General features: G+C 42.0%; 1 protein-coding gene across 2 annotated transcripts in view; it reads right to left on the bottom strand.

The window, feature by feature from the left end:
• The window catches only part of rnf150a (ring finger protein 150a), a 37,005-nt gene that overhangs the window by 12,821 nt on the left and 9,184 nt on the right, over positions 1-15,000 (bottom strand). For both annotated transcript variants that reach the window (XR_009203931.1, XM_058383193.1), the window contains exons 2-6: positions 6,321-6,571; positions 5,112-5,183; positions 4,567-4,649; positions 3,037-3,133; positions 2,421-2,613 (exon numbers count right to left, since the gene is read on the bottom strand). Coding sequence is in view for 1 of the 2 variants with exons in the window: in XM_058383193.1 (XP_058239176.1) it covers positions 2,421-2,613; positions 3,037-3,133; positions 4,567-4,649; positions 5,112-5,183; positions 6,321-6,571 (696 nt within the window). In the remaining variant the exon portion in view is untranslated. The remainder of the gene's footprint in view (positions 1-2,420; positions 2,614-3,036; positions 3,134-4,566; positions 4,650-5,111; positions 5,184-6,320; positions 6,572-15,000) is intronic.

Below are 15,000 nucleotides of genomic sequence, written 5' to 3'. Positions count from 1 at the left end.
ACCATTCGAGCAAGGCTCTTAACCCTCCCTGCTTCAGGGGCATTGTATCATATCTGCCCTCGTGCCCTTGGGCTCGGACCCTCAACTTCCTCAGCTGGGATATGTGAAGAAAAGAATTCCTCTGTAATAAAGGCTTCGTCCCCTCAGGTAAATAATGTTAATGGCTACAAGAACCTTTGATAAGTCTGTGATGCTGCTTACATTTTTAGACAAGTTCCTTCAGAAAAAGCTGAGTTTATTGAAGCGAGTGTACACGAATGTGTGCAAAGTCAATCAGGTTCAGGATTCTGAAGCTCGGGGGCAGATAGGCGTGTAAAAAAAGGTATACGAGGATTAAGCTGAGAATACAGTGGAGTTTTATTAGTGCTGGTGTAACATGAACAATAAATAACTGACTAAATTAAAGAAGAAACTGAAAGAGTAGATGTTAGTGATCAAAGCACAACAAAGTACTTCTTTCTTTAACTGGCTTAGCCTTTCATCACACAAAATGAACAGGAGGAATAACCTGCGGCGTTTAACAGTTGTTTTGACACACACTCGCGAAACCAGCAGGGATCCGTCCACCAGATGGCTAAACGATCCCAGCTGCCTCCCTTTTTCCTTTCCTTATACGTCAATAACAATGGAATGAGTCTAGATGGAATATGGAAAGGCATGTGGAGCAGTGATGACGAAACTCCATTTCAGAAGTCCAGCTTCGCAGATAGAGACGCTGTGAAATTTTGTCCGAGCGTAACCGTGGAAACCGCCTCCAGGGGTTCAGAGGTTAGGTTTGTGCATTCGTAGTGTTCAGGCCTGACTACAAAATTGCACTGATGGCCCTATTAAAATTTCAAGGTCCAAAACTCTCTCTCTCTCTCTCTCTCTCTCACACACACAGAGTGCACTCTGAGCACTGTTTGGCTTCCAAACTTGTTCAGATGCCAGGAAGCAGTACACAAACTGCATACCACTGTGAACTACATAACAGTTCATGTAATTAATGCAATTATCACATTTTTCCCCCTCACATCTTCAAATCCCTTGCCACATATGCAGTTTTTTATTTAAACAGTTTGCAGGCTTCTATAACCCTTGCTTTAAATCAACCTTCCGTTTCCGGTCCTGGAAGTAAACACACTACGGATGTGGGCTCGTCAAACTGAACAGGACCGAACTCTGGAGAAAAAGTAGCAGCGCTGATTAAAGCAAGATGTCGTACAGACACCCTCGCTCAAGCGATGGCTTATATCAAGTCAGGACTCAGCTTTGGCTTTTTGAAGAAGAAAACATAAAGGCACTATTCACCCTCTCTTCTCTAAGGAACACGATGTTCACTAATGTTTTGGGTGTGCTACCTCGAGTGGAATCTTGGCCCGGCTGACAGGAAGCAAACCGGTCCAAGGTAAACGCTCAGCAGGCAACCCCATATAACACAGCCGTGGCCTGATTAGCGCACATTAGCGTGCTAGAAATTCCGTACTGCACAGCCCATTAGATCTGGATAAGCTGTGCATGCTGTGAATGTAACTGTAGGTTGGTTGTGAGTTTGTTTAGTCAAATTAACATGGTGATGACTGAAGGCTTATGATGGATTATCCAGGGTAATCATTTACAAATCATACATTCATTAACTAGCCTGTGTTTTAAGGTCTGATTAGGTCTCAAATCCTTGAAAACTAATATAATAACATCCAAAGAGACAGCTAGTGTGCTAGTTAAGCTGATTAATACAAATTAATAATATCAAACAAGTATATGATTATTACTATAAAATCTTTCAATGTAGCACTGTGACAAAGTTCAGCAAGTCCATGGCCAATCATTTGACTCGTAATCATATACAAAAAAAATCTAGTTTGTCTTTTCTTGATGTTTTAGTTGTTTTTTGGAAGCCATTTATCTACCGAAAAACTATTAATAGCATGTTCTGGGATGCAACACTATTGATCTGTTTCCCGCTCCAAGTCTGATTTAATAAGTGAAGAGTTTCAGACACATCAGATGCCGATTCAAATAAACCAGTTCATTACCCGTTGCTCCTCTTTTGTGCGACTGGCTGCTCGGTTAAAGCGGTCTGTTCATGTTTGTCAGAAAAATTTAATTTCAATACGATATTGAAGAAAAGATGACAAAATAGGGAAAACGGAATTGTGGATATAATTTGGCGGCTCCTCTTAGGCTGAGAAATAAAACAGCGCTATTGTGTTTTTCTTCTGGGTTTAAAGAAATCAGCAATAAACAGTGATGCTAGCTCCACCCCCAAGCACTGGACTAAAATCCTGATTGGACCAATGATTTTAACATCTGGTACTGGAGCTGTAGCCAGTTTTATGGTATTTTATGCAGCTGGAAAGGCCACAGTTAGCTGGTGGAGGTATTTCAGATAGCCCCAGCTTTTAAATATGTTAATTATTATTATTATACATTTTACTCACTGCTGGCGATACGAGGGCCGTCTTCTAGCTGTGTGAGAGACTCGGGCTCATGGTGAAGGTGTGGCAGGCGGTCCAGCGCCACGGAGCTCTCGCCCACGGTCACGTCGCTGGCCCCGCTCACAGGGTTGGCGGGAGGGACGCCGACGGACAGCTCGTAATCAGGAGGGGCGTCGTCCGAGCAGTCTGCATTCGCCTGCCGGGGCAAACAGGAATGCGAGCGTTCAATAAACGTTGTGTGTAACGTGAGCTAGGCACAAACATTCGAAGAAATAATTGAAATATTACTAAACGCAGAGGCAGTTGGTAAAATAATGCTCGTCAAATATTGACTAATGTTTGCTCCATGGTTTCTGCAAAAACAAACCATGCCCACACCAGCTAATCCAGGTCTTAAACCTCAAGTTACAGCTAATCACTTTCTGGCAGCTGCACTGTGTTTGGATTGCAGCGGGAAGGCGGAAAAATATGAGTCAAACGCCGCCATCCATTCCCAGCACTTCACTTAATACGCTTGTGCAGCTAGACATGCAAAATAATGCAGCGTATAGATAGATAGTCACAGAAAGTTGACATTAAGACAGACAGGGTTGCTATGACGACAGAGTTACGGGATTACCGGGATGCCGAGTGCTTTAAGGATGTTCATCTTGCACATGGGACAGGTTCTGTGGTCCTGCAGCCACGGGTCCACGCAGTTTTTATGAAACACGTGTCTGAGAAACACAGCACATTTATCAGGCGGATAGCTCTGTCCAGGTGGCCAGGAAAAAAAAAATCACTCTAGATTTAAAGCATCGTTATACTTTTCTTTTCAAGTATAATTATAGTAGTACTGAAACTGAATCATCCACATTAACGCTTCAGTGATTTTGAATTTATATGATGCAAGGTGTTGTGAGTAGGCTTGATGGCTAAATCATGGGCTTCGACTACAAATTGTAGAGGTGCAGTTACATGTATTTAAAAAAAAAAAAATACTGAAAAAAAGATGTTAAGTTACATTCCTTTTAATGCTTAACCATATGGCTATGAATAAAATTAAATAAATAATACAGTCTGAACTGCTTTGTCTTTCACATGTAGTGTCTCTTCTTGTTACCACGATTCACGACAGCTAAGACTCAGAACAGATGGGACGTCGGGTTTGATTTTGCGAATAAACGCATGCTTATGTCCTGTGTTTTTTAGTCCGGAAGCTGATTGTTAAAACTCGATATAATCCTTGGTGCAGAATCAAAAGTCCAGGTGGTGGAGCTGGATCTGATTCAACTCCTCTGGTAAAACTAACCCTAACCCCTAATCTCTAACCCTTATGCCCTAACCCCAAATCTCTAATCCCTATCCTCAATCCCTTTCTCCCAATTCATAACTCCCTATCCCCTAATCCCTATAATCTAATCCCTAATCATTATCTCCCAATACCCTAATCCCTAATCCTCAATTCCTATCTCCCAATCCCTTAATCCCTATCCGCTAATCCCTAAATCCTATCTCCCAATCCCCTAACCCTTAACCCCTAAACTCTATTCCCTAATCCCTAATCTCAATATCTAACCCATTGCCCCCTTACCCCTAAATCCTATCTCCTAATCCCCTAATCTCTAAACTCTATCCCCTAATCCCTAACCCCAACCCCTAATCCATAGCCCCCTTACCCCTAAATCCTATCTCCCAATCACCTAACCCCATCCTCAATCCTTATCCCCTAATCCCTAACCTCAATCCCTAACCAATAGCCCCCTTACCCCTACATCCTATCTCTCAGTTCCCTAATCCCTAAACTCTATCCCCTAATCCCTATCTCCTAATGCCCTTATCCCTATCCCCTAATCCCTAACCCTATCCCCACACAGTACAGTACAACCCATTAAACACACGTAATCTGTCTGAAACACATTCACCCAAATCTGACTCCGCCCCATGGACTTTTCCTTCTGTCTGAACTAGTGTCTCTAGTCTCACTAATTTTAAATTAGCAATCACCACAGAGGTAGAGACGCCTCCATTGTGTTCATTCGTCTATCTCCACAGGGCAGCAGAAAACACTTAAAACCTTCAATTCATTATTCTTACTTAAGTTTTAGATGCTAGTGGAGCTCGATTGGTGGTGTGTCTGAGTGAGAGATAAGTAAGTGCTGAAGCTTACCGACACGGCAGTATCCTCACGACATCGTTGGCCTTGTAGCCCTCGATACACACGGCGCAGTTGTCAAACTCGGACTCTGTTTCCTAGAAACAAGAGCCACAGATGCAATTATGTCAATGTGTGTGGATCTGTTTGTTTTGGCTAATGGAGATTTCCCAGAAACTGAGAAGGCAGCGACGGCGCAGCAGTAAAAGTCATGAAGCATGGCTAATGAGAATAAATGACACACAAGGCAATAGCTGTAGCTTTTTATGACATGGAGCACAGAAGGGGATAATGACTGTACTACAGCACTGGGTTACAGTTTCTCACACTGCAAAACGCTGATACGACTTCTGAGCATCCTTTTTTTAAGCGCTAGAATGAAATAATACAGCTACGATAAAACAGTTCCTCCATTAGATTAGCGTGTAGATTATTTAAGGAATGTCTACAATGCGGCAATAGGAATATTTTATCGCGGATTCCATTCTTTACATCTAGGATAAACAGATAACGGGTGAAAGCGTGATAAAGACGTGGAGTTGAATGAGAAAGCACGTCACCTTGTCCCCTTTCCTGATGGTGCGCACTTGGAGCTTGCTTATGGCTTTCTTTGCAGCATCTCCCAGTCGCCTCTGCAAAACATAAGAGCCGTTAGATTAAAATCCTTCTGACCAGTACACTCATCATTCTACTCGTTTTTCTACTTGTTAATTTTTTCATCAAATTGTCCAATCATTCTATTATTTTTTTTTGTTGTTGTTAAATAATCCTGTTATTTTTTCGTCCATTCATTCCATTAATTTTTTTTGGATGATTGGACAAAAAAAATTAACAAAATGATTAGATGAAAAAAATTAACAAAACAAAACAATTAATTGTTTTGTTTAATTATCCGATTCGAATGAAATTATTCATTTTTTTCATCTAATAATTCTGTTAATTTTTTTATCTAATCATCCTATTATTTTTTTTTCTAATCATTCTTTTCATTTACTTTTGTCTAATCATTTTATTAATTTATATTTTCATCTAAATCATCCTATTATTTTTTTTCATCTAATCATTCTGTTACTGATTTTTGTCTAATCATCCTTTTATTTTTGTCACCTAATCATACTATTAATTGTTTTGTCTAATCATTCGATTAATTTTTTTCATCTAATCACACTATTAATTTTTCTGTCTAATTATTCTATTCTTTTTTTTGCCTAATAACTATTATTATTATTTTTTTTAACTCTATTAATTCTTTAATTCATTTTTTTGTCTAATCATTCTATTGATATTTTTTATCTAATCATCCTATTTATTTTTCGTATAATTTTTCTATTCATTTTTTTCTGTCTTTAATTTATTATTTCTGAACTGTAGTTATGGGCATGTGGGTTACTCATGGACTTGACTAGGCCTTTTAATCAGTACAATAATGATCCTTGAGCAGAAGAAGTGACCGTGTTTGTCCCCTGACATCTTCCTCAGTGTACCTTTTAAAATATGAAGGCTGGCAGAGTGAGTAATCTGAACCCACCTGTTAATCCCTACAGCAGGGGTGTCTAATCTGATCCGGAAAGCACCGGCGTGGGTTCAGGTTTTCATTCCAACCAAAACGAAGCCACACCCGAGTCTACTGAAAGCCGAGATCAACTGATTAAACACGTGGAATCAGGTGTGTCTCCTGCTTGGTTGGAATAAAAACTAAGTGGATAAGACTGGACACTCCTGCCCCCTGAATAAGAGTGTGTTCAGATCCTCCGCCCGCATGCGCGTACCTGGTTGCGGTCGCGTGCATTGGCGTAGCGGAAGCGCTGGATATAGTAGAAAACCAGCCACGCCAGAGAGATGATCATTAGCACGATGAAGGAGATGGAGACGAACACGACGGAGGTTCGGCTCACGTACTTCTGCAGGTTGCGTGTGCCGATGGTGATGTGCATGATCACGCTTACATTCTTCTCCAGCAAGGCAACGATCTCTCGCCCTTTCGGATCTGGGATCATAATGGCCACCACGTCTCCTGTTCCTGAAAGACGATATAAGAAACATAAATAAAACATACATGTGGTGCTTTTTTTTCTTTTAGGGTCATGGAACAGAACTGCATTCAGAAATGAAGCCCAGCTCATGTTGCTTTTTATTTGAAAACGTGGTGAACATTTACAACATTTGGCAGATGCCCTTATCCAGAGCTCATGTTTATACAACTAAGCAATTAATGGTTAAGGGTCTTGCTCAGGTGCCCAGCAGTGGCAAATTGGTGGACCTGGGATTCAAATTCACAACGTTCCGACAGTCCTTCAACAGTCCAGCATAACTGAACTACCACATGCCCCAGATGAACAAGATGCTCGGATCTCAGGTGCCTAACAGAGAACATGGTGAGCTGGAGCTCTTTCTGGTGATGCAGCAGGACTGGAGAACATCTGTGCTGATCTTGCTTAGATAAAAATAAACCCGCTCTGGGAGATCACTGTGTTCACCGGTGAATAATTAGCATCATGCACTGTGGACACAACGGTGCCGAGACGGGATGAGCGAACATTAATCCCCGTTGTTCAGGCCGATCGATCCCCATGGCAACAGCATCCCTTGTCAATCAAATAACTCTTATTCGGCGGTGGATTATGAAATATTATAACGTGTGTGAACCCTAGAATGATATCAGTAAACAATCTACACTATTGTGCCAGCATGGATCATGTACTAAATACACCGACCAGGCATAACATTATGACCACCTGCCTAATATTGTGTTGGTCCCTCTTTTGCTGCCAAAACAGCCCTGACCCGTCATGCACTGTGCACCTTTCTCTCAGAACCAGCATTAACTTCAGCAATTTGAGCAACAGTAGCTCGTCTGTTGGAACGGATCACACGGGCCAGCCTTCACTCCCCACGTGCATCAGTGAGCCTTGGCCGCCCATGAACCTGTCGCCCGGTTCACCACTATTCCTTCCTTGGACCACTTTTGATAGATACTGACCACTGCAGACCGGGAACACCCCACAAGAGTTGCAGTTTTGGAGATGCTCTGATCCAGTCGTCTAGCCATCACAATTTGGCCCTTCGTCAAACTTGCTCAAATCCTTACGTTTGTCCATTTTTCCTGCTTCTAACACATCAACTTGGAGGACAAAATGTTCACTTGCTGTTATTCACATCACCTGGAAGTGGTCATAATGTTATGGCTGATCAGTGTATAAATGTTTACGGATGAAAGGGCCACTGTGTACTGATTTGCATAAAGGCTTCATTCGAAAAACACTGAACAATAACAAAGACAAATAAATCTGAAATGAATGTCCGATGTCCAATGTCCAAATCTGTCCAAATGAATGGATATGCTACCCAGCATTTGTGGAAAAACTTCTGTGTTTTAGAGGAGTGTCTTCTGGTCAGATAAACCACTGTTTGACCATAATGATCAGAGCTTTTTATGGAGGAAAAAGTGTGAGGTTTTTAATTAAAAAGTGAAGCATGGGGGTGGTAGCATCATGTTATAGAGACGTTTCACTGGGAATAGGGAAAAGAAAACAGAAGTGTGTTCTTTCCTCGTGAGTGGAATCATGAGGATTATTAAAAAATGCTGACGCAAAAAGCCGGAAAGTTAAAACATGGCGGTAACGATTAGCGAAAATAACATAGCATGCTAAAACATTTGTTCTGCATTATAAATAAATGTAAAGTCAGCCTTCAGCCACTTGGGAGTCTCCAACCTCTTGTATCAAAGAACGAGATTCTAAAATCCCAACCATAAAGTGATAAAAACAGCAACATCAAACTACCCCCGGCCAAAAAAACTCCACCTTTTGCCCCACCAGAGCTAAAAATAACCTAAATCTATTTAAAGCCACGGCTCAGCGGACAGCCCTGGCGGGAGAGTCTCGTCCCGTCTCTGCTTCGGCTCGTCAATTATATCCTCCGTTCGGCATCCACAGAGATCTGGAGCCGTTCCATCCCGAACTTAGACACCGAGGAGTCCCCAAAGAGACACGTAAGCACTTTCCAAGAGCAAAGCACCAGGGAAAGCTGCCTAATGAACGATCAATACCACACACAGTCCAGATTTATATCTCTCAATCCTGTTACGGTTAAAATATCTGAGTGTGCAAAGTAGTGTGTAGTGTAGAAGTCCACTTGCACATTTATTCAGACAGTCAGAGGAAAGGATCTCCCAGCAGGTGATTATGAAATCTAAAAATATCTCCAGGCAGCGAGAGACCAAACAGAGGCACATGATCCACCCGGCGTTATCATGCTGGGCCTTTAATGCCTTTATGTAATGTTTCAACTCGGGTGAACAAACACTGTGCTTCTGGACAGCGGTAATGAGAGAGCGGTCAAGCAGAAACACAAGCACAAAAAGGTGATTAACTGGATTTTTATTGAATGCTGAAATACAATCTGCTACACTGCTAGATATGAGAAGGCGCAAAAGCTCGGAGCGATGTTAACAGGCACTTCAGGATGATGACGTTTCAGCTGTCCTAACTGTCGCATAATTGCAATAAACAAGCTAACTGCTGACTTTATAGAAACTGTATAAAACAAGCAGGAGGAGAGAAAAACTCTTCAGGATGTGCTGTTATAGGAAAATAATCACCATCGAGTTCCTATTACTGACCCAAAGTTGATTATTTTCCTATAACAGCACATCCTGACATGTATTATTATCACTTTTATAAGTCTCTTATTTTCTTTCTCTTGAATATGAGGAGAGCCTTGATAAATGCTATACATCCATCCATCATTTTTGACCCTACACAGGGTCACGGGGAGCATCCAGGGGACTCGCATGTACAAAATAAGGAACATCCTGTACCAGGTGCCAACTCATGACAGGTCACAATCACACACACTCACATCCACTCAGTGGTGTAGCAGTGGCAGTGATGGCGCAAGTGGTTAAGGCTCTGGGTTGTTGGTTGGGGTTCAAGCCCCAGCACTGGCAAGCTGCCACTGTTGGGCAATTGAGCAAAGGCCCTTAACCCTCTCTGCTCCAGGGGCGCTGTATCATAGCTGCCTGTGCGCTCTCTCTTTGACCCCAATTTCCTCATCTTCCTGTGATATGCGAAGAAAAGGATTCCACTGTGCTGTAAATGTATGTGTGCTGACAATAAAGGCTTCTATTTGATTCTAATACAGACAATTTAGAAATGCCCATCAGCCTACAATGCATGGATGGAGGCTACCATGACCCTTATAACTCCCTCCGGGTCTAAATAAACATCTGAACATTAAAAAAAATGATGTATTAGTAGACTTTGCATTTAAGACTAAGGTCATTACAGACAAATACTCATCATCTAAACACCATCTCAACCAATCAGAATCGAGAACTCGTGTAAAGTGTATCTGAATTTCCATTTGCAGATATAACCTTAATATGATGTTAATGATAAAGTAACTACTTGTACAACTGTATTTGAAATCATGATTCTTTCTTCATGTATAAATCACAGTGTCACTAATCACTAGAGACTAATCACATGACCTCAAGCACACACCAGAGGAGCAGAGAGTCTACAGAAGAAAAAATAATGACTTCAGAAAGCTTTGAGTGAAATTCCTAATATTGAGTGATGAGAAACAAACTTAGTCCTTAATACATGTAAAATATTTTTGGGGCAGTTGGAGCTCAAGTGGTCAATGCTCTGGGTTGTTGATCGGAGGATCAGTCTTAAATGCAAAGTCTACTAATACATCATTTTTTTAATGTTCAGGACCCAGCACCACAAAGCTCCACTGTTGGACAATTGAGCAAGGCCCTTAACCCTCTCTGCTCCAGGGGCGCTGTATCATAGCTGCCCCTGCACTCAGACCCCAACTTCCTCAGCTGGGATATGCGAACTGTGCTGTAATGTATGTATGGTGATAATAAAGTTCTATAATGTAGTGAATATTACAAAACCGTTCAAAAGTTTGGGATCACTTGGAAATTTTCGTGTTTTCCAGTTCCACAGCCTCCACACTCCCACACTAACCTAAAGAAGGCCACTTTTACTACTCCCTTAACAGCTTAAGGGTTAATTTAGCCTTACAAAATGACTAGAAAATGTTAACATAAGATTGAAACAGAGGACTAATGGTTACTGATAAAGGGCCTTAAATCTTAAAGGTCTGATTAATTTTGGATAAAAATGGGGAAAACAAGGACATTTCCGAGTGATCCTAAACTTTTAAACAGTAATATAAATTCATAATTGCTAACAAAACAGTGACTAAAAGTATGAAATAGAATAAACAGGGTGAGTGAGTCACGGTTTCATGCTCTGTCTCGCTCAAAACCTGCCAGTGACGCATGACACATGGAGTGTGTGGACCGATTTTCACCCACGAGTAGTTCCTCTGCTGGCTATTGCAACACAAATGAGCAGTGCCTCCAAAATTCAGACGAGTCTTCATACACAAACATCCACCAGCGACCCTATACACTGAATACCGCTCTCAGATCCTGTAATATACGAGCTTTATTAATACTTGGGCTGGAGGACAAGAGACAGTATTGTATTTCTGGATTGACTTGAACTCCGACTAGGAAAAACGCAAGAAAACGCACCTTCGAGTTGTAATTCCTACTTGAGAACTCAGGACAGCCTCCTTAACCCCTGAGTTCAGTAAGTGACATGAAATATCCTCAAACATGGCCGCTCAGAGTGTGAACAGTAAACAAAGCTGCATTTCTTACCTATACATGATGTTCTACAGATGTATTCGCTGAATGCAGCATTAGTCTTTAAAGACTAAATACACTATACAGTGAGGGAAAAAATTATTTGATCCCATGCTGATTTTGTACGTTTGCCCACTGACAAAGGAATTATCAGTCTGTAATTTTAATGGTAGGTGTATTTGAACAGTGAGAGGCAGAATAACAACAAAAAAATCCAGAAAAACGCATTTCAGAAATGTTTTTTTAAAATTTGCATTTTAATGAGTGAAATAAGTATTTGATCCCCTATCAATCAGAAAGATTTCTGGCTCCCAGGTGTCTTTTATACAGGTAAGGAGCTGAGATTACAGTAGGAGCACTCTCGGAGAGTGCTCTGAATCTCAGCTCATTAACTGTATGAAAGACACCCTGTCCACAGAAGGAAGCAATCAATCAGATTCCAAACTCTCCATCATGGCCAAGACCAAAGAGCTGTCCATGGATGTCAGGGACAAGATTGTAGACCTACACAAGGCTGGACTGAGCTACAAGACCATCGCCAAGCAGCTTGGTGAGAAGGTGACAACAGTTGGTGCGATTATTCCCAAATGGAAGAAACACAAAAGGACTGTCAATCTTCCTCGGTCTGGGGCTCCATGCAAGATCTCACCTCATAGAGTTTCAATGATCATGAGAATGGCGAGGAAACAGCCCAGAATTACACTGGAGGACTTTGTCAATGATCTCAAGGCAGCTGGGACCATAGTCACCAAGAAAACAATTGGTAACACTACGCCGTGAAAGACTGAAATCCAGTAGCGCCCGCAAGGTCCCCCTGCTAAAGAAAGCACATGTACAGGCTCATCTGAAGTTTGCCAGTGAACATCTGAATGATTCGGAGGTCATGTGGTCAAATGAGACCAAAATCCAGCTCTTTGGCATCAACTCAACTCGCCATGTTCGGAGGAGGAGGAATGCTGCCTATGACTCCAAGAAGACCATCCCCACCGTCAAACATGGAGGTGGAAACATTATGCTTTGGGGGTGTTTTTCCGCTAAGAGGACAGGACAACTGCACCGCATCAAAGGGATGATGGATGGAGCCATGTACCGTCAAATCTTGAGTGAGAACCTCCTTCCCTCAGCCAGGGCATTGAAAATGGGTCATGGATGCAAAGAGGAGTGGGCCCAAATTCCTTGAGATGTGAGAAGTGTGCAAACCTGGTGGCCAACTACAAGAAATGTCTGATGTCTGTGATTGCCAACAAGGGTTTGCCACCAAGTACTAAGTCATGTTTTGCAAAGGGGTCAAATACTTATTTCACTCAATAAAATGCAAATCAATCAATGTATAACTTTTTTGAAATGCTTTTTCTGGATTTTTTTGTTGTTATTCTGTCTCTCACTGTTTAGATAAACCTACCATTAAAATTACAGACTGATCATTTCTTTGTCAGTGTGCAAATGTACAAAATCAGCAGGGGATCAAATAATTTTTTCCCTCACTGTATATGGCAAAAGTATTTGGACACCTGACCTGCTGGACATTCATCTCCAAAACCCTGGGGATTGATATGGAGTGGAGCACTTTTGCTCTTATAAGAACCACCAAAACCTCCTACACAGGGTCACAGGGAGCATGAAGTCTATCCAGAGGACTCTGGGTAATAGGTAGGGGACATCCTGGACCGAGTGCCAACCCATGACAGGTCACACACACAAACACACACCTATTCACATACAGACAATTTAGAGATGTCAATCAGCCTACAATGCATGGAGTCTTTAGAGTCAAGATCAGGCAGGCAAGGAGATCTGGGGTGCAATTAGTGTTCCAGTTCATCCCAAAGGTGTTCAGGTCAGGGCTCTGTGCAGGACTGGAGTTATTCCACTCCATACTTGGCAAATCATGTCTTCATGGTGAGGCAATGTCATGTGGGAACAGGTTTGGGCTTCTTAGTTCCATCTGTAGCGCTTAAGCTATACTGGGTTGCAGAGAACCTGGAGTCTATCCAAGGAGACTTGAGGGGCTTGAGGCAGGGGACATTCTGGATGGGGTGTCAACCCCAAGGAGGGCACAATAACACCCACACCCGTCCATTCACACAATTCAGGGGCAATTTAGAAATGCCCAGAGCCTACAATATGTATTTGGACTGGGGAAGGAAACTGGAGTAACTGAAGAAAACCACCAAAACCAGCAGATAAAACTGGGAATCTGTTATTCTGTGATCATCTGTTATTCTGAGACGCTTCCTTTAGAAGTTAGTCTCTGTGCATGAGTGTAATGATCGATGACGACTGGGATGTTTTGAGGCCAGCGTTTATCCAACAATTCCTACCAGAATGCCAGCTGCATGCTGATGTGCAATAAGGCGTACTGTAGCATCCACTACATGAATTGGATTTTCCAGTCTCTCTATGGCCATCTGCTAAATATCCTGAGATCCTCCCATCCGTTACGATCCTCATCGTTAATCTTCAAGTGTCCTTGTGTTTATGTGCTGCTTAGTTGTGTAAAGCTGCTTTAAACCAGGCCTGCTTCAAGATTAATGCACTTAAGGCCCAGAGGCTCGGCTTTGCTCTACGTCCAGTCCACTTCAGCCAGGAAAAAGAGAACAGCGTCTGCACGGGGAGTCGGGTTCATTACAGAGACAGACGGAGCGTTAAGCAGAAATGACAGAAGTAACAGGTTGTACATCGGGGAAGAGTGACACACTGAGGTGTTATTGTGACACATGATATCACGGGCTAGTCTAAAGTTTTGTATACTGAAAAGATGTTTAAATTAGCCAACATTCCCTCTGGTGCTTCTCTTTCCTCCTCTCTTCTCCTCATTCTCTTCTTTCATCTCCCCTCCTCTCCTCATTCTCTCATCTCCCTCTCCTCGTTCTCTTCTTTCCTCTCCTCTTTCTCTTCTCTCCTCTCCCCTCCTCTCATCTCATCATTCTCTCCTCTCCCTCTTCTTGTTCTCTTCTCTCCTCGGTCTGTTCTCTTCTTTCCTCTGCCTATTCTCGTTCTTTCCTCTCCTCTCCTCGTTCTCTTCTCTCCTCTCATCATTCTCTCCTCTCCCTCTCCTCGTTCACTTCTCTTCTCATTCTTTACTCTTCTTTCCTCTTCTCGTCTCCTCTCCTCTTCCCTTCTCTAATCTTCTCTACTCTTCTTTCCTCTTCTCATTCTCTACTCTTCTTTCCTCTTCTCATCTCCTCTTCCCTTCTCTCATCTTCTCTACTCTTCTTTCCTCTTCTCATTCTCTACTCTTCTTTCCTCTTCTCTTCTTTCCTCTTCACACTCTCTTCTCTAGTTCTCTAGTCATTCCCCTTCCCCTTTTATGTTATATGTTCTCTTTTTATTAAATGTCTTCTCGTCTCTTTTCTTATCTTCTCATCAAGTCATTTCTTCTTCACGCCTCGTCTTCTTTTTTTCCTTTTTTTCCACTTCTCTTTTCTCTTCTTGTTCTCTTCTCCTCCCTACTTTTCTCTTCTAGTTTCTAACTCTCCCTTCCCTTCCCTCCTCTCCTCTCCTCTGGAACACTGTTAGTACAGAAACAATGCTGTATTTGTATGTAAACCTGTGAGTTACTGGGCAGCCTGAACTAGCTGCAGTTATAGATAATTAATCTCTTTCTGACCAATCAGTATCCAGAATTCACAACAGTGCTTCAGTATAAATATAAACAAACAAAACAGCTGTGCTACACTGAAGTTCCACTCAGATCCACTCAGTTTCAATCAGTATAAACAAATGAATTATTTTAGGGTCACATAAAACGAGTCAGGACTCATTCAGGAGTTTGTTTT

Source organism: Hemibagrus wyckioides, linkage group LG03 (genome assembly GCF_019097595.1).
Source record: "Hemibagrus wyckioides isolate EC202008001 linkage group LG03, SWU_Hwy_1.0, whole genome shotgun sequence".
In the NCBI taxonomy this organism is placed as follows: Eukaryota; Metazoa; Chordata; class Actinopteri; order Siluriformes; family Bagridae; genus Hemibagrus; species Hemibagrus wyckioides.
The sequence above is the reverse complement of the archived record's forward strand: the minus strand, read 5'-3'. Positions and strand labels throughout refer to the sequence as shown.